This window comes from Leuciscus leuciscus, assembly GCF_965113295.1.
Source record: "Leuciscus leuciscus genome assembly, chromosome: 6".
Classification (NCBI taxonomy): Eukaryota; Metazoa; Chordata; class Actinopteri; order Cypriniformes; family Leuciscidae; genus Leuciscus; species Leuciscus leuciscus.
In genome coordinates this window covers 11,489,499-11,516,105 of record NC_138730.1, presented here as the reverse complement: position 1 = coordinate 11,516,105, position 26,607 = coordinate 11,489,499, and the positions used below count along the sequence as shown (strand labels likewise).

At 39.0% G+C, this 26,607-nt stretch overlaps 1 protein-coding gene across 4 annotated transcripts in view; it reads right to left on the bottom strand.

The window, feature by feature from the left end:
* LOC309501618 (uncharacterized protein) overlaps window positions 1-26,607 on the bottom strand; it is a 46,951-nt gene that overhangs the window by 1,822 nt on the left and 18,522 nt on the right. Inside the window, exons 1-5 of one of the 4 annotated variants that reach the window (XR_014206963.1) lie at window positions 10,387-10,493; window positions 9,143-9,272; window positions 4,977-5,107; window positions 2,828-4,768; window positions 1-2,785 (exon numbers count right to left, since the gene is read on the bottom strand). The exon at window positions 1-2,785 is cut by the window's left edge and continues 1,822 nt beyond it. Coding sequence is in view for 3 of the 4 variants with exons in the window: in XM_082173757.1 (XP_082029883.1) it covers window positions 3,816-4,768; window positions 4,977-5,107; window positions 9,143-9,150 (1,092 nt within the window). In the remaining variant the exon portion in view is untranslated. Of the gene's footprint in view, window positions 4,769-4,976; window positions 5,108-9,142; window positions 9,273-10,386; window positions 10,494-26,607 lie in introns of those variants that run through there. The other 3 variants (XM_082173757.1, XM_082173759.1, XM_082173758.1) reach the window with 3 other exon arrangements.

Here is a 26,607-nt window from a genome sequence, read left to right as displayed (position 1 = left end):
GCCGCTCTGCTGAAGCGAAGTCCCAGAAAACGGCACAGGTTTTGTGATTTTGGCTAAAAACGGCATAATCATCATTTAAAGACCACTGAGAATGTTTAAAAATAGCTCAAAATATGATCGGAGTGGGACTTTAAAGACTTTTGATAGCTTTTGAGACGCTTGATAGCTCTCTCTCTGTCTCTCTAATAACTACATTAATAACTGCAGTAGTCATTGCTATCAGTGGCTTAAGCCTCCGTTACTAGCTCTAAAATTACATTTTGGAATTAGCAATGGAGGCTTGGGATTAGATGCGTAAGAATTTAGTCAAAAGGATAAAAACCTGAGAAATGTCTTGAAATACACCATCTGAACAATGTTTTGAGGTTTGGTAACCATAGTATAAGCTGAATAATTGACTTCGGGCCGCTGAATTATTGAAAAATAATGCACAGCCAAGGTGCAATAGCCAGTCCATGTTGTGGCCACATTACCCCTTCAGGTGTGCAGTTAAGGATATACAGCTGACAGCAATCAGGGATGATGAGTCCAGGCAGAAAGTTGTGGAAGATTTTGTCCATATTGGAATGACAATAAACGAGAGGGGAGTCCCCTCTGGTGGATATCAAGGGCACTGCAGCCGGGGATCGTGACATAGCCCCCTCCTTAAGGAGCGTATACAAGGTGGAGGTGGAGGGATGAAGATTCAAGGTGGAGCCTGGGGGACCATTGACTATAGCGGAGCCAGGGAATCGGAAGACCAAAATAGAGCTGGAGAAGGTAGAGACCAAGGCAGAGAAACAGAGGACCAGGGCAACATCACAGGCTTGACGGACCAAGGTGGAGCCAAAGGGTGGAGGGCCCAAGCACAGCTAAAAGAAGGCAAGTCCATAGTGGAGCTAGGGGGACAACAGACCAAGATGGAGCTGGAGAGACGAAAGAGCCTGGTGGAGCCAGAGGGATTACGGACTACGGAGCAGCTGAGGGATCGAAGGGCCAAGGTGGAGCCAGAGGGTCAAACTTCCCAAGTTGTGGGTAGGTTTCAATTACTTATTTGCGCAAAACTTTTTGTGATATATATTTTTTTTTTTTCACCTCCACCCCCCCTCTTCTGGAGGACGGCTTTATTATTATTATAATTATTTTTTATTTATTTTTTTTTATTTTTTTTTGCTAACTGCAGGCCACTGATCTAGTCCACAGACTGGTAACGAGCTTGTGCTAACTGCAGACTGCTAGGCCGGGACACAGGCTGGTATCGGGCTTGTGCTGACTGCAGACTACTGGGCTGGGACACAGACTGGTAACGGCCTTGTGCTGCCTGCAGACTGCTGGACTGAGACACAGACTGGTAACGGGCTTGTGCTGCCTACAGACTGCTGGGCCGGAACACAGACTGGTAACTGGATTATGCTGACTGCAGACTGCTGGGCTGGTCCAGAGACTGGTAACGGGCTTGTGCTGACTACAGGCCACTGATCTGGTCCACAGACTGATAACGTGCTTGTGCTGACTGCAGACTGATGGGCCGGGACACAGGCTGGTAACGGGATTGTGCTGACTGCAGAATGCTAAGCTAGTCCACAGACTGGTAACGGGCTTGTGCTGACTGCAGACTGCTGGGCTGGAATACAGACTGGTAACGGGCTTGTGCTGCCTGCAGACTACTGGGCCAGGACACAGACTGGGAACGGGATTGTGCTGACTGCAGACTGCTGGGCTGGAACACAGACTAATAACAGGCTTATGCTGACTGCAGACTGCTAAGCTGGGACACAGACCGGTTAACGGGATTGTGCTGACTGCAGGCCGCTGATCTGGGTCACAGACTGAGAGCTAGTTTGCGCTAACTGCATGCCAGTGGGCTGGTCCACAGACTGGTAACAGGTTTGTGCTGACTGCAGACTGCTGGGCTGGGACACAGACTGGTAGTGGGCTTGTACTAAATGCAGGCCACTAGGATGGTCCACAGACTGTGAGCTGGCTTAGGCAGGTTGTTGGATGCCAGATTGATCCACAGACTGTGAGCTGGCTTGAGCTGGTTGTTGAATACCAGACTGGTCCACAGACCAGTAACGGACTTGTGCTGACTACAGACTGCTGGGCTGGGACACAGACTGGTAACAGGATTAGGCTGACTGCAGGCCGGTAATCTGCGACACAGACTGAAAGCTGGTTTGCGCTGACTGCAGGCCAGTAGACTGGTCCACAAACTGGTGACGGGCTTGTGCTGACTGCAGACTGCTCGGCTGGGACACAAACTGGTAACGGGAATGTGCTGACTGCAGGCCGCTGATCTGGGACACAGACTGGGAGCTGGTTTGCACTGACGACAGGCCACTGGGCTGGACCGCAGACTGGTAGCAGGCTTGTGCTGACTGCAGACTGCTGGGCTGGGACACAGACTGGTAACGGGCTTATGCTAATTGCAGACTGCTTGGCCAGGATACAGATTGGTAAAATATTTGTGATATTTTCTAAATGACGATAAAAAAAATTATTGCGAAATGACAGCATTTCCATTAACTGATGTTATGCGACTAAAACATATTTTTTTCCTCTTGCTATAAGTCTTTCCAAGAATCATTGTGACGAATGTTAGAAGGTTTACGTATATCGCAGCCACCGGACTAGCCATTCTTTTTAATCAAAGGAGATGTAGGCGTGTTGTCCAAGCATTAATGGCAAGGAAAGCCCCTTATACTTTGCCAGGTATGAGGTGTTTCTGGGAGGTTATAGTACGCAAACTGTGGATTTCAATGGTCAATGTCAATGGTAGTAAATAAAGAATAAAAAACTCTGTCATCTTCTGTCCAAACGTACCAAGTCATCTTTAAAGAATTATAACTTTTAAGTACACCAGGTGTACGGTAGTTTTACTAAATATTCATTTTTTCGAATTTTCGTAAAAACTTTTTTGCGGTAATTTCAATTTGCGCAATTTGAAGGCTAATGGAAACGTAGCTTGTGCCACAAGTCTGAAGACCATGATTAATCTGAATAGCCAGGAGAGTGTGGTCATGCCGATGGAGCCTGAGGACTGAGGAGCACCAGTAGAGCAGAAGAATGAGGTGTCAGCGAGCTGGACAAAACCAGTGGAGGAAGAAGGGACAGGGCACTGGGCAGAACCAGATAGTCCAACAGACCGGACAGGAACAGCAGCAGAGGAAGGGCTTTAAGGGTGGATGCAAGGGTGGGAACTAGCCCCAGGACAGAAAGGACAATGAGCGCTGACAATTTTATGGGTGTTGGCTTAAGGAGGACCAAGACCACAAAGTGGATGTGAGCCTGACTCACAGGGTCTAGGGGAAGCCACCACAGAGCTGATGGCGGTGGAGGAAAAGACCCCTGCGGAGCCAGTGAAGTAGAAAACCATGGTGGAGCCGGAAGAATGAAGCAAACAAGTAAAAACCTCCTCAGATCTGCACAAAACATGTGAATGGCCTAATTCAATGTCAGAACTAAAGATTTTGCCAAAAGGTGACAAGTTTGCATGAATATTTGTGGAATAATTGTTTTAATAAAAAGTCCACATCTGCCAGTGGATTTTTTAACAGGACCGGGATCTCATTTGGATCACTTTAGTTAATGACTTTAATGCTGCTTTGACTTAAATCTGGTCAGCGAACTCTATGAAACATATGTGACTCAGCAACACAACGTTAAACAGATAATTACAGTAATGCACGTGTATGAAAAATCACAAATGAAGATTTTAAACTTTATCGCATGTAATTTTAATTCAATAAATGACTGCATGCCCCTTGGGTATGTTTTGGACATTTTTCACATTTTGAATCACAAATAACAGGATAAAGTAGATCAAGGACAATAATTCAGCACTTATTAATATCTGTGCTCTTATGGTCTTCTATCTCCAATTGTACTGACATTCCTTTTAATTTTGGGCAATACTTCTTACTGTGAATCTGTGCACTTCTGGAATGGCCGAATCTCTTGCCACATTGATGGCACTGATACGGCTTCTCTCCAGTGTGAATTCTCTCGTGTCCTTGCAGGCCTCCTAACTGTTTGAAACTCTTTCCACAATATGAACACTTGTAAGGTCTTTCTCCAGTGTGGATCCTTCGGTGCACTTTCAACTCAGTGGCTGTAGTAAAGGCTTTACCACAATCAGAGCACAAATACTCTTTCACACCAGCATGTATTTTCTGATGGTCTTTAAAACGGCCCAGCCATGAAAACGTCTTTCCACAAACAGAACACAAGTAAGGCTTCTCTTTTGTGTGAACTTTCCTATGGCCCTTTAAATCTGATTCCTTAACAAATTTCTTATCGCATTGATCACAATTAAATGGCTTTTCTCCAGAGTGAATGAGCATATGAACTCTGAGACTATATGACCATTTAAAACACTTTCCACACTGATCACATGTGAATGGCTTTTCTTCAGTGTGAATACGCATGTGTCTTTGAAAGGATCCTTTCTGTGAGAAACTCTTGCCACACTGAGGGCATGTGAACGGCTTCTCACCAGTGTGAAGTCTTTTGTGAATCCGAATGGTTGTTTTATATTTGAAACTTTTCCCACATTGATGGCATGTGAAAGGTTTCTCTCCAGTGTGAACTCTTATGTGATCCTTGAGGCTTTGTTTAGTTGTGATGCTCTTTCCACATTGAGGGCAGGTAAAATATTTTTTGGCTCCTGCTATTTGAAATAGTTCTTGTCCTTTTTTTCCTCCAGATACAGTATCATGAAGTTTCTGATACTGACGTTTCTTCTCCATTTCATTAAATTCTTCACTTTTCTCTTGCATGTTCATCACATCTAAAATGAAAATATAATTTAATACTTTTCTCTTGCATGTTCATCACATCTAAAATGAAAATATAATTTAATTACATGTGAAGTTTAAATGTCACTTTATTTGTCCTTGCACTATTGATAAGCCTATGATTATATTAATCAGTCAGAACATTTGTTACATTCAGGTTTTTCAGCAGTCATTAATGAAGGATCAAAAATGGACACCAACCTATTTGTTCCTCTGCATCTTCACATTTCACTTTGCATGTTTCTGAACTTCTCATATCGTCATTCTCCTCTTTAATAAACTCCATATTTACAACATCACAGCTCATTGCTATGTAGTATGGAGGACCAGATCTGGAAAAAAAGGGATTATACAATACATTACTTCATACAATTAATTCCACTTCAACTTTATTCAATGAATAAATTAAATGCATTTTAAACTCTAAATGAGACCAATGTGTCTCACACTTGGATACAAAAAGAGCTATAAAAAGTTATTGTAACCTTGGGGTGTGTGAAATATATCTTCAACGATAATATGGTAATTGTTGTTTTAACAATGTGGAAGCTGACAGAGTATGTCACTCACTTTGCAAAAAACAAACAAAAACACACCATGTTCTATTAGAAAACAGTTCAAATGCCCCACAAATTCAAGATATAAAAAAAAAAAAAAAAGCCCCATATTTCTATATGATGCAATCACACGAACAAGAATGCTGTTTTTCCTGAATACCAGCACGATTGCAATTATTGAATTGTTGATATTGATTTTATACAACAGTTCAAAGGGTTCATATGATGCTATTTTAAAAGTTAAAGTAAAATTATTTTGTTTATTGGTTGTAATAGAATAGGTTAACATGCTTTAATGCTCAAAAAAACAAATTTTTCACATACGGTACATTATTGCAGTACGTCTATTTCCAGTCTGTCTGAAATGCACAGATTTCTACAAAGCCCCTGCTTCTGAAAAGAGTGCTCTGGTTGGCCAGCTGACGTTGTGCATTGTGATTGGCCTAAAACCTCAAGCGTGTGCTGGAAATGGCTTCTAAAGCAATTGTAAACACAGTTAATGTCGTCAATATTAATGTATCAGTTTGAGGCAAGTAAGATTCTGAAAATGCGGATGATTAAGCAGTTAGATCAGAACCAATATTGCAAGCACAACTTGAGCAGAATGTCTCACAGTGGTAAGTTTATATTTTGTTACTCTGTTACCTTTCGGATATGATGTTATAACTAGTGGTCAACCGATGTATCGGCCGATATTTCGTTGTTGTTTTTTATCGCATCAGCCAATACGTTTTTCTGTTTGGCCGATGAGTCGTAAGCGGGACTCTTATTCTGCCGGCGCTGAGCACACAGCGCTCCCATTCTCCATCTTCATAAGTTCACCGTCTCTGTGTAGACAGAGCTGTTAAAGTTCCCACTACTTTATATTAGGTGTCTTTAGCTACTATGTACTAATACTTAAATTAAGAATTTGATACAATGCACTTGTGAGCATACATGTGTTTACATTGTACTTCTATTTTAAAAAAATACCTGTATGCAATTACAGCTATAATTCATTTCTGTAATTACATCTACAATTACACTCTTCCCTTACACCTTTAACCCACCCTTAAACCTACCCATACCACCAACCTGTCCTACCCGTTTCCCATGGGTGTAGGTTTAGGGGGGGACGCTAGGTACTTGTCCCAATCAATATTTTAAGATGACAAAATTGTCCCCACAAATATTATAGCGAACTCCTTTGTGCTGCTATTTTGATCGATTCCGATGGCCAGGACGACAGTACAATAAACGGCGTCATTTGATTGGCTAAAAAAACGAGGGGGGGGTATCTGACACACTACACACGGGAGAGTGTCAAAGCACAGGCTACTTTGCTTTGTGCTTGCACTGGCAGACAAGCGAGCGGGTGTGTCGACGACAATACCCCATAAAGGTCCAGAGTAAAACATTTTAATATTCCCTTTGCCCTTCAGCATGTACACACGTTTGTCCCTTTTCGTGCTTTGTAGATCAGCTATGCCACCCAAGAAGAAGAAAGCTGTTTGTCTCACCAATATTTATCAAACAACAAAAAAGAGAAAGAGAAAATCTATTTTGTGGCTTTACAAGGATAAAATGTATTAATTGATTAATTAAATAAAATGTATACAGTGAAGACAGTTTTATTTAACATTTGATTATTCAGTGTCTGTACCTGAAAACATAAAGCACTGTTTATTTCATTTGTATCTTTCTTCTATTGTATTTATCTATGCTTGTGATTGTTTTATTTTTTTCTGTATTTTTTTCTTCTGCAGATTTGGCCCCTTACAAAATCACCCCAATCATCCTAGAATGATTAATTCTTTACAAATAGAGCTATTCAAATCATCAAGTGAAATTGTTTTAATTTCGCAATATATATTTAGCAGAAAAACAAAATATCGCAATGCGAGTTATTTCCAGGGGTGGCTGGCCAATAGAGGGCGCTAGGAATGTAAATACATAAATCATTTAGGCCTATACAAATTGTCAATAGTTGTGTATTTGAAATATTAAATGTACCCAGTATGTGTAAAATATGATAGAAATTCTAAATGTCTGCTTTTTCTACACGTCCCCTCCTCCTGTGTGCACGTCTCATCAGCTCTGGGGCGCTGGAGAAATCCCCCAAAGAGGCGGTTCTGGAGCAGCTTAGCCAATCGCTGATTTAAGAAATTAATGTTTTTCTTAAACTGTAGCCAATTAGCGAGCTCAAATCTAGTCTGCTATGGGCGATTCTTTTAGCGCCCCAATCAGACAGCAGGCTAGCGGTAAAGGGAAGCAGTGCGCTCGAGGCTTCTCTCATAGCTGGTACACTAGAAAGGCCTGGCTAGCTGGATGTGGTCATGCTAATGCGTTATTGTGCTCTCCGTGATTACTTTTTAAAACAACGGGGACAGATCCAGCACGGACAGTGACCGGAGTGAGGGATATGAAGCACCTGTCGGAGAAAGTAACGAAACAGTTTGAGTTCAATTTCAAATGCAAATGGAAAGTTTGTGCAATTTGTTTGTTTTTGTGTAAGAATCCCTCAACCTTTTAATATTGGCATTAAATAATTACTTACTTTTTCACAGAGCACTGGTATCCTGCAGTTTGTGTTAAATTGTGTTTGGGTGGTTATTATTATTATTAGTATGATGTATTTATAAAGCGTCTTTCCAACACCTACGGTCGCTTTACAAAGACAGGTGAAGGCAGTGGTTCTCAAACTGGGGTACGTGAGGTGACAGAACGGGGTACGCGAACAAAATGCTGAATTTTAACATTAAAACTGAGCATGTATTTCTAGCGGGTAAAATGCCGTAAATGCATGACATCCAATTAAATTACCTCCTCTTTTGCGGTCAAATGGACTGCATTCACACAAGCAGCGTATATATGACATGTTTCGTGCAGTTTAGGCTGCCTTGGCAAATCACGCTATACTGCCGTTCTCGACCATGTACCTTTGTAAAAGTGGGGATTTAGCATTTACTAGCATGAAGAATAAATACACAGACTGTGTATAGAGATCAATTTAAGATTCAATTAATGTTGATCACATTAAATATCCACACGATTGCAAATGTGACATTGGTTTTATACAACAGTTCAGCAGTTCAGAGGTATTTTTTTTACAACAAAATAATAGCTCCAATGAAAGCCACAGCAGACTGGATGACTCACTCATAAAGACTGTAACTTACTGCCACCTACTGGCGGTTTTAATTTTATATTTAAAAGGATCACTTCGTTTTACCATCATTGCATATTTCCCTATTGATTGTTTTTTTTTTTTTTAAGCATTATTTATTTTATAAAGGTATTTGTAAAGGTAAAAAATGCACTGGGAAAATCAATTTAAGGGGGTAAATCAACATACCAAGGGCAGAAAGTAATATACAGAGGTCACTTGCAAAGTTAAGTTAAAGATACAAACAAAGAGGGATTCAAGCAAATAACATATCAACATTAACAAGGTAGAATTTACAGACTGTGAGCTGAAGAGTAATATTCAGAGAAAAAATGTGTTTTTAAGAGGTTTTTGAAGGAGAGAAGGGTGGATGCTTGACGGATGTCTTGAGGAAGAGTCACAACTGACTGAATATAGCACAGATATTTTTAACCAGCCGCCACTGGTTATTTCCAATGTCGTGCAGCCCTACGTGGTATTGATTCAGTATCAGTATCGAGGTATTTTAGTCAGGTATCATATCGAAGTCATAATTTTGGTATCGTGACAACACAATGCCCAGTATATTCTTAGCGAATGTCCAGTCAATTGACAACAAGCTGGATGATTTTAGAGCCCGAAGAGTTCCAGCGAGACGTCAGGGATAGCAATGCTCTCTGTCTTACCGAAACATGGTTTGATCATGTGACCCTCCTCCACTCTCGCTCTGTGCGCGAACCAGACCTCGTCCAGACCATTATAAGTTTGCCTGCGACATGGAGGAAAACAGCGCGGGTCCACACTGCAGAAGACGATCTGGTTAGTAAAAAGAAAAACAATGGTTCAATTAATTGGAGATGATTTGGATATAAAATATCCGATGAGCAGCAAAAACAAGCCATCTGTAAAGAATGCCATAAAAACAATTGTCAAAAAGTGGAAGCAAATCAAATCTTTTCCACCACTTACATCACCATAAAGCTCAGTATGATGAGTGTTTAGAACTTGCTACAAACCTCAGCCACAAAAACTAAGCAGCACGAAAAGTTTTCTGTCCCAAAACAAAGCTTGTTGGAAGCTTCTCTTACCCGCAGCGCGCCTTTCGAACAGAAAAGTTATAATCTCTCACTTACATATCTCTGATGTTTGCACTACTTTGTTAAATCATGTGCAATATATGTAATTTAGCCACTATAAATGCATAACTGCTGTAATCGTTGTTCATAAATTATACAACCACTGTGTACTGGATTAGTTATTATAAATTATTTGACCATAACAACACTACATTTGTGAAATAAGATTGCTGTGCATTTCATACTTGCCTCCAATGTTTTTTTTGTTGTTGTTTTTTTTATTTTGTTCATTGTTGTTTTGTTCATTTATTTATAATTATTATTATTATAGAAGCTATTGTTAATCATATTCAAATTCCTGTATGCATTTATTATAACGTTACATTGCCACTACTTTATGAATTTTAGTCTCTCTGCTTTGATTTAAGAACTTTTTAAGGTCTTAATTTGTGGAAGGGCGAAATAAGACTTTTTAAGACACACAGAAACGTTCAATATTAAAACGTTATCGACAAAATCCCAGATAATATGGAGAAGTAATTTAATTTGTCAATATCACACATCCCTGTGTTCGCTCGCTTCCGTATGTAATTTATTCAGAATTTGCATAAAAGTCATAACTTGTCATGCTGTTAAGTACACCAACAGTCACGTGCACACTCCAAAGTTTCTGTAGTGAATAAATACTTAAGTTATATACAGGAGTGAATTCGTAAAATCACTGTAACGTTACACATTGAGTCTGTCATTGAGTCCACTTCAGTAACAGAAAGTCAAATATAAGACATTAAAATTACTCCCAAAATCAAGAAACCATATTAACAATAATTAATTGAACTACAACCAGCACTTACCAAATGCTCCGTACAACTAGAACAGAGGGCTGAACTTAAAGAGGAGTTGTTGTTGTTGTTCTTCTTCTTCTTGTGCTGTTATTGGCGATTGGCAAAGAAACGCAAGATGAATTATCGCCCCCTACTGAACTGTAGTGTGGAGATTGACTCGTGTGGGGGGGGGGGCACTGAAAGTGTTGCAACACAAATGATCACATCGAGGACAGGGAAGATATGAAAAACATTTGGTGTGTAAAAGATATTAGTTAATTTCCAGATGAAATAGATGCTTTCATTCTAGTGGACCCTTGTTTATATATATACAAACGAGCCTACTATTGCAAGCCATTTTAACATTTAATACTTAAAACATAGGGTAAATTCAATTTGATTGGGATAGTTTTTGCCTTTGAGATAACTGGGAAAAAGTGTTCCAATCAACCTGAATTCACCCTATATCTATTTTCACGCTACTAATGGGCTACTTGGTTTATTTTAGACACTAATATCTTAGGTATCCTACTGTTTGAAGATTTTTTAAAGTCGACATTTATGTGATGAAAGTCAAGTCGACGCTGACTAGTCACTGCTGACGTCATTAATGAACAAATAAGACTGAACCTTGAGCTGAGACTCAAACGCGGGGCGTTCCAGATAGTTATACATTTGGTTATACAGTTATACATCCAGATGGTATAATCAAACGTATCTTGTGGAGTGCTCTCAGAGAATGCATTTATTTGTCATTTTAACTTTTGACAAAGATTAATTATCCTGTTCCGCCCTCTATAGGCCATGACCAGTCGACGTCAAACTTAAAGGAGACATATCATGCTTTTAAATCGTTCCTTTTTACATATAAATCATACATTTGTAGTCTATATAAAGCAGAACTGCAATGCTTGGGTCTGAATTCCACATTATTATATCTCCACAGGCCCCTTTTCTAATGTGCGTCTGAGAGCAACTCGTTTTGGTGCGGTCTCTTTAAATGCAATTGAGACACTTCATACCCCGCCCCCTCTCCAGGTTGTAGCAGTGACACTCGGTTCAACTCCACCCCGTTCTGCCATTTTTGTAGTTTGATAGCAGAGATACGATTATCTAGCGGCACAGAAACGTTTTATTCACACGTTATTAACAAAATGTCAACAACGGAAGACTTGTCCAGCCAGCCTTACATGTTCGATCAAGAGTCGGAGCCGGAGCGAGATGAAAATGAAGACGACGAACCTGCAGAACAACGTCTTCATATGGATGTATCGCAATGGTGTGTTACTGTATTTACACATGAAACTTTGGTCTTCCGACCTTTTACCACCGTGTCGATTTATTTTGATTAATATGTGCGAGGGAGAGAGAGCAAGACAGCGCCTAGTTTGGAGACGGCGAAGTCTTGTTTACACTCTCGCCTGGCTCCGAAGAGAGAGAGTGCGCGCGCGTGACCGTGTCTCTCTCTCTGCTCGTTCTTTCAGTTAAACATGTGCCCTGTCACAAGCGCGGCAGTTCATCTACATTAGACGGTGTAATGAAGCGTGTGGGTTACTACATCCAACAACCGAACATTTTAACTTACCCTTTCGTAACTTCTGCATCCTTTAGCTTGGACTACAAAATTGCTGCGAGAAATAAAAATGGCGGATTGCTGGAAGTGTTGGGCCGGAAGTCAATGTCCTTATTTGGCAGTTCCGCTGCAAATACTGTGACGTAATAGATCAAAAAACGTCATAGAGAACAGAAAAATCGGAACAGGTTGAAAAATATGACCAAAACAGAATATAAAGATATCAACGAAGCACCTGAACAGAATAATTTAAACTTTTCTGTACTTCTAAACACTCCAAATATACAACAAAATGCATTTAAGGGCTAAAAAAGTGGATTTAGCATGATATGTCCCCTTTAAAGCGTCATGGCAGGGCATCAAAGTCGACTAGTCGAATAATCAACATTTCAAAGATTTCTAATACTAGTCTGTGCAATCCTTATTTGGTATTATGTACTTATTTATTAGCTATAGTGCTTAGTTACTAGTGCTTATTTTGCATAAATTTATTAAGACAGTGATATTAAAAGACAAAATTCTGTGAACACCATACTAATAAAGCATGTAGCCTACAGAAAAGCAAATGAGCCCAGAATACGAATGCAACGTTTAATTACACGTTAAGCGTTTTCTTCCCGTTGAAAACCAAGAACACACTTAATGATCGGGGCTTAATGGACCAACAGTTATAAAAAATATCAAATTCATTATACATCATTAATAAAACACAGACAGGTTTAGTGAGGCAGTGGGTGTCATGACATCATCGCGTACAAAAGAAGTCCCATTTCATTGGCTAGGCACCAACCAATAAAATTACTCCTTTGTACTCTCCCCCAGACCCGCCCTTCTCTCTCGCGCCACTGAGTTTGCAAAGCACAAGTTAGTTGTGCATCAGATATATCACGAAAATTGTTGCAAAAAGTCAAGGCGCAACCATTTAAAATTGCAGTGACAGATTTGAGAAGTTGCAAGTCCCCGATTGCTGTAGTGCTGCGAATGTGAATGTTAGAATAATTGCTAATATGTACTACAAGTTTGTATCTCTATTTCTGTGAATGGCATTTTACACATTTGTGACTACTTGTCAGCAACTTCAAATTCAGAATACAGGTTTGTGAGTATTGTCAGCGAATGCAAATCACAACATTCAACTTCAGATTAAAATTTTTACAGGTTTTCACATTGGAGCTGGTTCTCAAATTCACATTTACACGCTCTTGAATTTTGCTACTCTTTTACCTTCATAGTGGAGAATGTGAAAATAAAGGTGTCTTTTGACACCTAACTTTGGCATTAACGTTTTTGTTTATCAGCCACTGTGGCTAGTGGTTTTCCAAAGTTACTAGCACTCAACGTTTTCAGTGGTCAAAATTTTGACATCGATACCATGGGGAAAAACTGCCATATATATATTTTCAATATTATCAAAAAATTTGGCAGAAGGTATATTAGGCTGCTGTCACTTTAAAATCTGACACACGTATCCATAATACTGTTATACCTGCATTTTCTTTCTCAACTGTTTACGTTCACTTAAAACATAACTGACTGTGTTTACGCAAATACTCGCCAAGGCTGGCATTTTGAAAAAAATTTGTGTGTATTTCACTGTTTAAGTGCAATAAGCAGAGGAAAAAGCAGCAGAAAAATAACTCAATTTAGTAGCCTACTGAGAGGCCGCTTTATGTGTGAGTACTTTGGGTTCGAGAATCTGTGGGAATGAGTACAATTATGCGCAATACAGGTCCGTGTGCTTTTGAGTCCATTCCTTTTTCCTTTTTTAACTCATAATTGAAAAACGAAAAACATGCTTTCTTCTTTATTCGTTTTTAGGCTGGTGAAAAAATATTCACATACAAACTTATTTTCCTTATATACAATGCTTATTTAATTGAAAATCAAATAATTGACAAACAACTTTTTTTCTGTTTTACAAAAATACGAAATTTAGACCAGCTAAAATCAGTATCTTAGCAGTTTCTTATATTAAATTGAACAGTTCTCTTTGCGCGCCTCTCTCGTATTTTTCCAAAATTAAGTTTAAATAGTATTTTCGTGACGTGACCGCGGGGGGGCGAAAACGTGTGACGTAGCCATGCGCACTTGGTAGACTGTCTCATTCTAGCGATTAATTCTGAGGAGGACACAACAGAAGGACTGGACTAAGAAGGAACCTTCCGTTTGAGAAACACCCATCATAAACACAGAAACTCAAAGGACTTCACAGTAACCCGTCAAAATAAAAGTTTGTTATAACTTGACAGAAAAATATAACTTGTCCAGTAGAATTTAGATACTTCACTTTATGCAATATAGCCTATTGCTATTACTTAAGAAACCGGGGACTGATTCAAGTAACTTTGATAATTTTCGCCCAATTTCAAATCTTCCATTTCTTTCTAAAATATTGGAAAGGTTTGTAGCAACCCAAGTCCAGAATCATCTTTCTCATAATGGTCTGTACGAGCAATTTCAATCTGGGTTTCGTCCTTATCATAGTGTTGAGACTGCACTAGTTAAGATCTCTAATGACTTATTGCTAGCTGCTGACTCTGGACTTTTATCTATACTAATTCTGCTCGATTTAAGTGCAGCATTTGATACTATCTTGCACAGCATTATATTGCACAGATTGGAGTCTATTGGAATTATTGGTACCCCCTTGACTTGGTTGCGATCGTACTTTACGGGTCTTACTCAGGCCACATCCACACGAAGCCAGAGCTTTCCCTATCCGATATTTTTTTTTCCCCGTTCAAAAAAAAAATTCCGTAAACACGGCGTCGTCTCAAGAAATATCTGCGTACACACGAAACCACTGAAACCGACTCAAAACGATGTAGTATACATGCCAGACCAGTATGTGGCGCTGTAATTCTGCCACAGACATACAGTACACTAAAAACGGAGAAGAAGACTTGGAGCTCGCGCATAATAAACTTTGCTTTATATACTTGCTATATATACTTTATATAGTTTATATACTGTCTATGGCATAAACCTTGCGCGCTGTATACAACAATAATATTAGGCACAGTAGCTTCTTTTTTTCTTTTCTTTTTTCTTTTTTAATCAAGAACTTTGTTGAACAATATGAAAAACCATAAATGTAGTTGCTGTGACTTAACGGTGTCTGACTAGTTGACACTTGGTGTGATGACATCATCGTTTCACAAAATGTACGGATTGGCCATACACACGAAAACGCAAGGGCGGCGTTTTCAGATTTATCCACCTTGGGACCCGGTTTCAAAAAATAGCGTTTTCAGTCTCCGAAAACGCCGGATCCGTGTGGATGAAACACCAATACGATAAAAAATGTATACGTATACAGCGAAACGCGTCTCCGTGTGGACGGGCCCTCAATTTGTGCAGTTGAAGCAGTTTTCTTCAAAGCCTTCATATCAATACAGGTGTCCTGCAGGGCTCAGTATTAGGTTCTCTTTTATTTATTATTTATCTTTTACCCCTTGGTTATATTTTTAGGAAATTTGGTATTCAATTCCACTGCTATGCCGACGACACCCAACTTTACCTGTCCTCCAAACCTACCTCTAATCTTCCTCCATCTGTCCTCTCAGATTGTTTAGCAGAGATTAAAGAATGGTTTACTTCAAATCTTCTTAAACTTAACACCAGTAAAATGGAAATTCTTCTTGTTGGCTCAAAATCTGACGAAATCTACATGTTCATCTGTGAATATTGACAACTTACTAGTGTCTGTGTCTAAACAAGTTAAAAGTCTGGGGGTCATCCTTGACAGTACTCTCTCCTTTGAAGCATACATAAACAGTGTCATTGGCTTATTTCCATATACGTAATATTAACCGACTTCGTCCGGCTCACTTCCCGTATAGATTATTGCAATGCTCTTTTTTATGGACTGCCTTCAAAGGTACTCCACAAACTCCTGCTAGTACAGAACTCAGCTGCTCGAATCATCTGCAGAACTCCCCTAGCTGAACACATTACTTCCATATTACAACACTTGCTCTGGCTCCCGGTTAAATATTGTACTAATTTTAAAATTCTTCTTCTTACTGTAAGAAAAAATGAAGTGGACGTCGAAGATCTCAAAAATGAAGTTTATTACAGCATAGCAGTGGCAAGGTACACAAAGCACCTTGGATTCAGCGGAGTCCCACAGAATGAATCTCATCCTCTCAGCTCAAACATTTATCCTCTATTTCGTTTGTCTTACCCCTCTACATGTAAATGAAGCTCTGTTTTTAAGTGTAATTTAAGAATAACAGATTCGTCTTTCCTCTCAGTATGAGGCTGAAACTCTGTCTTAAATGTAAATTGAGGATCTTTCCTCTGTGCCCACATCTTTGATGTTCTGTGAAATCAGAACAGCAAAAGGTTAAGGTGATAAGATCTATCTGTAGTGGTCACATCTTTGATCTTCTGTTAAAATAGAACGGGTTAAATGTTAAGGTGACAAGCTATTTGAAGTCCCTGTAATCAAGATGGTTATTGGTTGCCCTCTGTGATACTATTTACATATTACTGAGATTGGATGTAATTGTCTCTATATGATAATTAAGCTCTTTTAAGTGAAGGAACATTTTGATATATATATATATATTGGAGTGGAAGTTGTTGGGAACAGACCATCATTTCTTATAGACCCCCCTTTGATGCTCTTGGCCCAAAGTAGCATCACAACCACTCTCTTTTCGTAGATAACACCTCCCGAACCTGGTGGGCAGGTGCCCCAGTGGCGGCGTAGCCCTGGCTTAGGTTGTTCCCATCTATGGCCATCAGAGAATCTTACCCGTCTTCGGGATCTACGCCTCCTGCACACTGAGTTATGGCTCTACTTCACTTGAGCAAAGTTATCATAGTTTGTGATAATGAAATGTATTTTTTTTATACGAGGTAACCAAGAACCATCATATCCACTTGGAACATTCAATATTGATCATGGAATTATCTATAATCTTACGTTTCAGCATGGAACACATACAGCATAACATAATGCACTGACCGATAATAAGAAAGATACATACACAAACAGCCGTTTTAAAGGTTACATTCCAAATTAAACTAGAATAGGCCATATCTCCATCATGCATTTGTTTTGCAAAAATCTTGTCTTTCTTCAAGGCCTTGTTGGGCTCTCAAAGTGGTGTTCACATCAGTGATGTTAGCATATTGATTAGTTTTGATAACTCAAATAATCAACAATCAATAGACAATATAGTGAGTGTGTGTGTGTGTGTGTGTGTGTGTGTGTGTGTGTGTGTGTGTGTGTGTGTGTGTGTGTGTGTGTGTGTGTGTGTCATTTTGTGTCCATTTTCTCAGTGTGGACATCCTTTATCGACTTGTTTTCCCTCTATGTTGAAAAACTGCTGTCCATAGTCTCTGAAATGGTTTGTTTCTGAAATCTCCTCTTGTTTCACTTCTCATTGTCCATTTTTTTTTTCCACTTGGAGCGCAAGTCCTTCTAGAAGAAGCAGTCACTGGTGTTGTTCAAGTCTGTGCCTCTTCATCAGTTCCTTCCATCCCATGGTGGGTCTCAGGGTTTCTAGGTCTTTTAGGCCTGGAGTTCTGGATCTTGCAGGTCTGGAAATCTCTATTATTTTCTTTTTCTTGAGAAAATCCCCCTGGCTCCACTTCCTTCTCGTCCTTCAAACGACCAGATCACCTTTCTCCAGGAGGTTACAAATTTCAGGCAAACATCTCGATGCTTATATCTGAAACTATAATCAAAAGAAGAGGTTGCCCCCCTTTCCCCCACAAGCATCTTTTCACATTCAAACATCAAAGTCACAGAAGTTTCATCTCAAAACATGTTAAAAATTATTTCTAAACATAATGTATTTAAAACATTTATTATACATTACCACTACATATCAATGCTAATAAAACATGTTTCATAAATCATAAAGAATCACCCCCCTTTTGATAGTAAACCTTTTTCTACAATGTGTTACTATCATAAAACTAATTCTAATTTGCATCAGCATTAGCTTGTGACTGAGCTACAGTCATGTTGCTCATGTAGTGATATGTTTGACAAGGTGTGAATGACTTCTTTATTTCCTTCCAACAGTGCCAACTGGGTTTCTAAATTGCCTATTTTCTTAAGCAAACCACTATAGCCCATCTTTCTTTTGTGTGAAAAGTGACACTGTCTTGCCTTGTGTCCCATCTTTCCACAAGCAAAACAAACAACTTCCTGATCTTCCTTTCTTTTCTCCAAACAGTGCCTTGCAATGTGACCATCCTTCCCACATGCATGACAGACAAAGTTTTTAAGAGGTCTCTCACTGTCTTGACAATGTCTAGCAATGTGACCAGCTTTTCCACATGCATAGCAAAGAATAACACCTTCTGAATTTATTCTTGCAAATCTCCTTGGTCTATGATGGAAACCATTAGACAATGTAGAACATTCTCTCTCGCCAAAGGCAGCAACTGGATGTCTAGATTTGGCAGCTTTCATTTGACTATTTGCATTAGCATTATTGTTGTAAAACTGTGTCATTTTAGCAATAATGTCATTATATTCAGAGAGTGGTGTCACTAGCATTGTCACAGCAGACCGGGTGAGTTGGTCACATTTGTTAATCAAGGCAGACTTGAAACTGACATCATTCTTAGTAATATCAGGATTGCCACTGAAAGTCTTAAATGTCTCCAATAATCGTTCTGAAAATGCTGCTGGGTGTTCCCCTTTTCTCATTTGCATCTCAGATATCCTATCCCAATTAACTGACATCACACCTAGGACATCCAGCAGTGCCTGTTTCCTCTCTGACTTAGTAGCAGTTCTGTTCTTCACTTTCTGAGTTAATGCTCCAGACAAAGTGTCAGGCAAACACATTCTTAGCAATACGCATGCATCACCATCTGTTAAATTGTAAACTTCAGCATATTCCTCCAAGTTTTTCAGAAAATCTAATGCATCTTGTTTGGCAGGATCAAATTTACCAATATTCTTGATCACAGTTTCTAGTTCAGTTGGATTAAATCCTCGGACTATGGTAGAAGTCATTGGTTCTTCCCTTCCTTCTCTAGCACGCATAGTCGTAGTAGCATGGACTGGTGCCATGGGAAATCTGACTCTACAGTCAGAGTATTGGCTATTTAATGACTGAGAAACTTTTTCCAAACCCTCAGTCCTGTCTTCCTGTAAATCTGGCATTTCTGGAACTGGGTTACACAATGTGACACCTAACAATGTCTTACCATGGTTTTTCTCAGTTGTGCCATTCTTTATCATAAACTGACAAGCCGCCTTCGCCTCCTCCAAATTGTTGGACAATGTTTCCACAGATGATTTAAGCATACTATTGTTAGTTCTAAGAAGTACAATCTCATTCTGCATCTTGACCTTTTCTTCTTTCCATATCGTTTCACTAGCAAGGTAATTTTTTGTAGAAATTACCCCAACACTGAGTCGCTCATTTTCAGCCTCTAACTCATCTACTCTCCTCCTAGTTACTTTGTATGAAGCAAAAAGTGCTTGAAGCGCATTAGCAATTTTCCCATTTTTGTTCTTAGGCATTTTGGGATCATTTTCAAACTTAGAGATAGCCCACTTGTACGGTTTATCAACAATATTCTCTATTCCGTCAAACATTCCCTGAGAACCGTGTTTAGCGATGTATTTAACAATAATTTCTTCCATTTTCAAAAGTCTTATCGGGCTTTAAAATATCTCGTGATCTAATAGCTATTCACAAAGTCTGATTTAAATGACTACACGTTATCTAGTTCCTTTAAGATATCTGTTAGTCTAATTATTCACAGCTCCAGTACTTCGGACACAAATGATCAAAATAGCCACACTACCTGAGGCTTCTAAACTTAAAGGAGAAGTTCACTTTTAAAATGAAAATTCTGTCATCATATACTCACCCTCATGTTGTTTCAAAGCTGTATGAATTTCTTTCTTATGCTGAACAGAAAGGAAGATATTTAGAAGAATATCAGTAACCAGACAGTTTTTGGGTCCCAATGACTTCCATAGTATATTTTTTTCCTACTATGGAAGTCATTGGGACCCAAAAACTGTCTGGTTACTGATATTCTTCTAGATATCTTCCTTTCTGTTCAGCATAAGAAAGAAATTCATACAGCTTTGAAACAACATGAGGGTGAGTATATGATGACAGAATTTTCATTTTAAAAGTGAACTTCTCCTTTAACCACAGCCACAATCCATTGGTCCTTAAATTTCGTTACGCAAAACAGTTAAGAAATGCAACACTGTCACAGTACGTCGGACAAAACCACACTATGTCTGGTTTTATGGTATATTCTTAAAACAACTTGGCCACGTACAGTACGTCAGGCTTAAACAATATCAAAAAAATTAACACTGTCACAGTACGTCGGACACAACCACACTACGTCGGGTTTTTATGTTATTTTCTTAAAACAGCTTGCTTATCAGTACTTCGGGTTCAAACTATATTTATGAATTTTAAAACAATGCCACAGTACGTCGGGCAAAACCACACTGCTTCGGGTTCTTTGTTTTAAACTTCACAAAGTCACGGCACATCAGACTCACTAGTCTAGCCTATGCTATAACACACAATAGTTGTGAAATAATTCTGTGACCACACTGCGTCGGGTCTATTCAATTACTTTAGAATTTCCTCAGAATTATTACAACTTCACAATCGGTTTCAAGTACATTAGAAACATATACATTTGTTTCAGTTACTTTAGAAACAACCAATCTGAAATAACTCTGTCACAACTTCGGGTTTATTCAATTACTTTAGAATCTTAACAGAATTATAAGAGACCAACACCAAATTTCAGTTACTTTAGAAACTTTACACTTAAGCACTTTGTTTCAATTACTTTAGAAACAACAATTCCAATACAAGTCTGCCACCACACTGCTTCGGGCTTATTCAGTTACGTTAGAATCTTTAACAAAAATGTACGGAATAGGCTTAAAACTCCTCCTGCTAATACTGAATAAACCAAATTCGATCTCTTCTGTCCTTAATTTTTCTTTTCTAGATTTTTTTTTTTAAACCGAGGAATTCCTTGACAAAAACAGCATAAATGAAAGAAAACAGCTTTTTCTTACCTTTTCCCTTTTTTGTTGGAAATCCGTCGATTCCTGGGTCTGGCTCGCCAATGTAAGAAAAAATGAAGTGGACGTCGAAGATCTCAAAAATGAAGTTTATTACAGCATAGCAGTGGCAAGGTACACAAAGCACCTTGGATTCAGCGGAGTCCCACAGAATGAATCTCATCCTCTCAGCTCAAACATTTATCCTCTATTTCGTTTGTCTTACCCCTCTACATGTAAATGAAGCTCTGTTTTTAAGTGTAATTTAAGAATAACAGATTCGTCTTTCCTCTCAGTATGAGGCTGAAACTCTGTCTTAAATGTAAATTGAGGATCTTTCCTCTGTGCCCACATCTTTGATGTTCTGTGAAATCAGAACAGCAAAAGGTTAAGGTGATAAGATCTATCTGTAGTGGTCACATCTTTGATCTTCTGTTAAAATAGAACGGGTTAAATGTTAAGGTGACAAGCTATTTGAAGTCCCTGTAATCAAGATGGTTATTGGTTGCCCTCTGTGATACTATTTACATATTACTGAAATTGGATGTAATTGTCTCTATATGATAATTAAGCTCTTTTAAGTGAAGGAACATTTTGATATATATATATATATTGGAGTGGAAGTTGTTGGGAACAGACCATCATTTCTTATATTACTTACAAGGCACTCAACAATCTTGCCCCTTCATACTTATTTGACCTTCTTCATATTTACACTCCTTCTCGGACTTTAAGATCATCTTCTTCACTCACACTTGTTCTCCCTAGAACTCGCACTACTTCCATTGGGGTCCTGAGCCTTTAGTCATGCAGCTCCTTATTTATGTAATCTGCTGCCACAGGATGTGCGAAACAGTGGAAGTCTTCGTGTTTTCAAATCTCGCCTTAAGACCCATCTTTTTCGGCAGGCTTTTATGTGATTACTTTTACATTTTAATACTGGTATCCAGGCTGTAATAATGAGTATTTGTTTACTGTTGATTGTTTTATTTTGTTTGTAAGGTGTCCTTGAGTGTCATGTAAGGCGCCTATAAATAAAATATATTATTATTATTATTATTATTACTTCATTATCCCAAAAGATCAACTGGCCAGGCAGAATTACATTAAGAGAGGTCCCATTCAGAAAGAACTAGAAAGTTATCCACAACGTTTAATAAAGGAAAGGAAAGGAAAGGAAAGGAAAGGAAAGGAAAGGAAAGGAGCTTCAGTAAAAACTGGTTTGAAAAATACCAGTGGCTAGAATACAACAGATCCACAGCGTATTGTTTTCCCTGCAGAGTTTTTAGATGTCCCTCAGTGTTTGACAGAAAATTTTCACTGGAAGGATTTAGGGACTGGAAATCTGCTTTAGAGACTGGGAAAGGCTTTTCTAGACACAATGCAAGTCAGCATCACATTGAGAACTTCAAAAAATGCCATATGCATTTAATAACAACACCTGTTGATGAAAAAAAAAAAAAAAAAAAAAAAGTTCTACTCAAAAAGCAAATCAGATAACATTTCAAACAAAGGAGAGGGAAAACCGATATGATGCTCTGCTTAGGTTAGCAGATGTAACCTCCACGTTAGCCCGACTTAGACACATGAGGCTTTTCTAGACACAATGCAAGTCAGCATCACATTGAGAACTTCAAAAAATGGCATATGCATTTAATAACAACACCTGTTGATGACTCAAAAAATAAACAAAAAAACGTTCTACTCAAAAAGCAAATCAGATAACATTTCAAACAAAGGAGAGGGAAAACCGATATGATGCTCTGCTTAGGTTAGCAGATGTAACCTCCACGTTAGCCCGACTTAGACCTTTTAGAGGATATGATGAGTCAGAGGATTCAACAAACAGTGTTTTCAGGGAAATAACTGATCTAGTAGCAAGAAATGACAAAGTGCTACAAACTCATCTTGAGTCATCACGGAAAACCCCAAAAGGAGTTCCATCCTACATCTCAGCAAAAATCCAAAATGAGATGATCAGTTGCTTAGGAAATGAAGTCAGGATAAAAAACATAGATGATGTGAAAGCAGCTACATTCTGTGCTGTCTGTCTATACACAACTCCTGACTCCTCTAAACAGGACCAGCTGTCAATCATTCTCCGGTTTGTTGACAAGGAGGCCAAGATTCATGAGTGCTTGATTGATGTCATTCATGCAAAAGACACATCTGGTGCTGGCATAACCAGCTATCTGCTGGAAACATTAGAGAAGTTTGGGCTTGATGTGAAAAATATAAGAGGACAAGGCTATGATGGTTGTGCTTCCATGTCAGGTGTGTACAAAGGTGTTCAGGCAATCATAAAACAGAGGAGTGAGAAAGTATACTTTGTACATTGTTATGCTCATCACCTGAACCTTGTTGTCATTGACATGTGCTGCAAAAACACAGCCACGCGTAACTTTTTGGGGTTGGTTGAGCAACTCATTCATGGAAGGATCTGCTAAAAGACATTGCCTCTTCATTGAAGTTCAACAGAAGCTTAAAGTGAAAAAGGCCACAGAAAACCCCAGACCTTGAAATCATTAAGTACGACAAGATGGTCAGCAAGAACAGACAACTGCAGAGCTCTTCTGTAAAACCTACCCTCTGTGATTGAGACCCTTGAGCACATTCAGACAGGTGATAGATTTGACAAGGAGTCATCAGGTAATGCAATGGCACTCAGCAAAGCCATTGATTTTGAGTTCTGCTTGCATCTGGTGGCACTGAGTAGAATTCTGCAGGTAACAGGTGTTCTCTCAAAATATCTCCAAAAAGAAGACGTACATTAGTACATCTGCTCTGCTGGTTGAAGACTGTAGGGAACAGCAAGTTTCAATGCGGTCTGATGATATTTTTTTAAGAAATGTGGACTGAAACAGTGAAACTAGCCTCAACCATTAAAGTTGAATTCCAGGAAAACAAGAGAGCCAGAAAAGTTTCATAAAGGATGGATGACAGATGGCAAAGCCAAACTCTGCTTTGTCAGAAGGATGAGATGAAAGTCAGTTTTTGTTTTGCAACTCTGGACCTCAGCATACAAAGTATCACTGACAGATTCAACAGTGAAACCTTGCCTCTCCTGAAAGATACTGACTGTTTGACAAAACCTTCATCTGAAAATGTTCCACACTTGAAATCCCTGTGTGGATTTTTCGGTGGAGATGTGAATGTAGGAACAGCTGAAATTGAGTACAGGATGTTAATTCAGAGATTACAAAGAGAACAGCAATGTCCTTGCAGTCTAATGGATCATTTCATTTATATGGTTGAAAAGAATTATTTAATGGCATACCCTGAACTCAGCAGACTTTACCAACTCATTATCACACTTCCTGCAGTAATGAAAGGTGCTTCTCTTCTCTAAAATTAATCAAAAACAAACTGAGAACCACCATGTTACAGAGTAACACTCCACTATATTATACAGCAGAGTATATAAGCCAGCAGCCATATCAACCTGTAGCCCAAGACTGGTTGCCCACGGAAGATAAGCAGGGTTGAGCCTGGTTAGTACCTGGATGGGAGACCTCCTGAGAAAACCAGATTGCTGCTGGAAGAGGTGTTAGTGAGGCCAGCAGGGGGCGCTCACCCTGTGGTATGTGTGGGTCCTTAAAACTGTCATCGTCCTTCGGATGAGACGTTAAACCGAGGTCCCGACTCTCTGTGGTCATTAAAAATCCCAGGATGTCCTTCGAAAAAGAGTAGAGGTGTAACCCTGGCATCCTGGCCAAATTTGCCCATTGGCCTCTGTCCATCATGGCCTACTAATCGTCCCCATATATACTGATTGGCTTCATCACTCTGTCTCCTCTCCACCAATAAGCTGGTGTGTGGTGGCCATTCTGGCGCAGCATGGCTGCCGTTGCATCATCCAGGTGGATGCTGCACATTGGTGGTGGTTGAGGAGATTCCCCCTTCCATGTAAAGTGCTATGAGTACCCAGAAAAGTGCTATATAAATGTAACAAATTATTATAATTATTATAATTATTATATACAAAATAAATAGGAACGCCTGTTCCTGTTTCCTAGTCCACTTCAACACGATCTGATAATCAAACAATCCAAGTGTATTTACAAAACCCACACAAACGTACCCAAATCCCATAAAGCTTTACAAAGTGCGGGTGGGTGTCGTGTCCGCAAAGTCTTTTAGTCCAGCGTGTATAACCCAAAGTTCAGATCAGTCCCACCGGTAACAATGTCAAGTCTGTGATCAGGATCAATGAAGTTTGTGACTGTCTTAAGTCCTCCGACTTGTAAGTGGATTAGGAAACGGGAACAGGCGTTCTTATTTATTTTGTATATACTCTGCTGTATAATATAGTGGAGTGTTACAACAGGATCGGATGTCTGATCTAATGATCACACCAGTTGAGGCAGAACTAACGCAGTCTGTGAACCTGCAGACAGTGAGGGATGCATTTTGGAGGCATGGAGAAAGACATTAGGAGACGTTAGACATTAAGTAGGATGTATGCTTCTATATCTTTATGATTGTGTGTACATTTTTGTCTTTTTTTTTGAGGGCTTAAATATGCGAATTGATACAATAAAACCACTCTGGTAAAATACGTCCATAGGTTTGTGTGATGTTTTGATTAATTGTAAGAGATTCCTCTATTACATTCCTTTTAATATCTGTATTTGTGGGCACATGTTTCTGTGTGTTGTGCACACAGTGCCCCCTTAAAAAAGTAGGTCCATGACGCCCCTGCTGAGCAGTACAACCCAAAAGTTTGCTTGTGCACAGCGCATTTTACAGAGGACAGCTTCCTGAACTAGGAGAGTACAAAGCTGAGTCGACTATATACAAAGACTACTTACCACTGTCAAATGTTCTGCTCAAGTTGTGCTTGTGACTTGTTGGTTCCGATCGAATCCGAGTCTGGCTTGAACTGATACGGTAAATCCGACAACATTATTAACTGAGGGGCTTTGAAGAAATCAGCACGTTTCAGACAGGCTGGGAATATAGAGGTACTGCAATATTGTACAGTATGTGAAAAAAAAAATATATATATATATATATATATATTTTAAATAAGCGTTAACAATTATATAGCACCCAATAATCAATATACAACTTTAAAAAATTTATGGACAAGAATAATTACGAAGAATGTATATTTTTCACATTCCTGACTAGCAGACTTACCTAGGAGTTGATGGACAAGAGCTATGATGTGAAAAAAATTCACAAATCTAGCAGGTCAAGAATGACACTGGTTTCATGTCCCAACTTTTTGAGCTATACACATTATAAAATTAAGACACTATCGCTATATATACAGTATATATAACTTTTATATAACTTTAAAATAGCATAATATGACTCCTTTAAGTAACCAACTTTTACCGCATTATAAAATGAACAGTTGGTATGAAAAAAACAAAACACTGCAGTAAAGAGTTAACGGATTGAAATTCAGGTTTCTTTCGGCTACAAATCTGCAGTGCACTGTTGTAGACATGCAAATAACATTGCATGTCATTCTTCATGATTTCTAAATTTAGGTCCTCTGGTCCAAAATCCTTTTTTAAATTTTTTTTTATAGTGATAGTGTCTTAATTTTATAATGTGTATAGCTCAAAAACTTGGGACATGAAACCAGTGTCATTCTTGACCTGCTAGATTTGTGAATTTTTTTCACATCATAGCT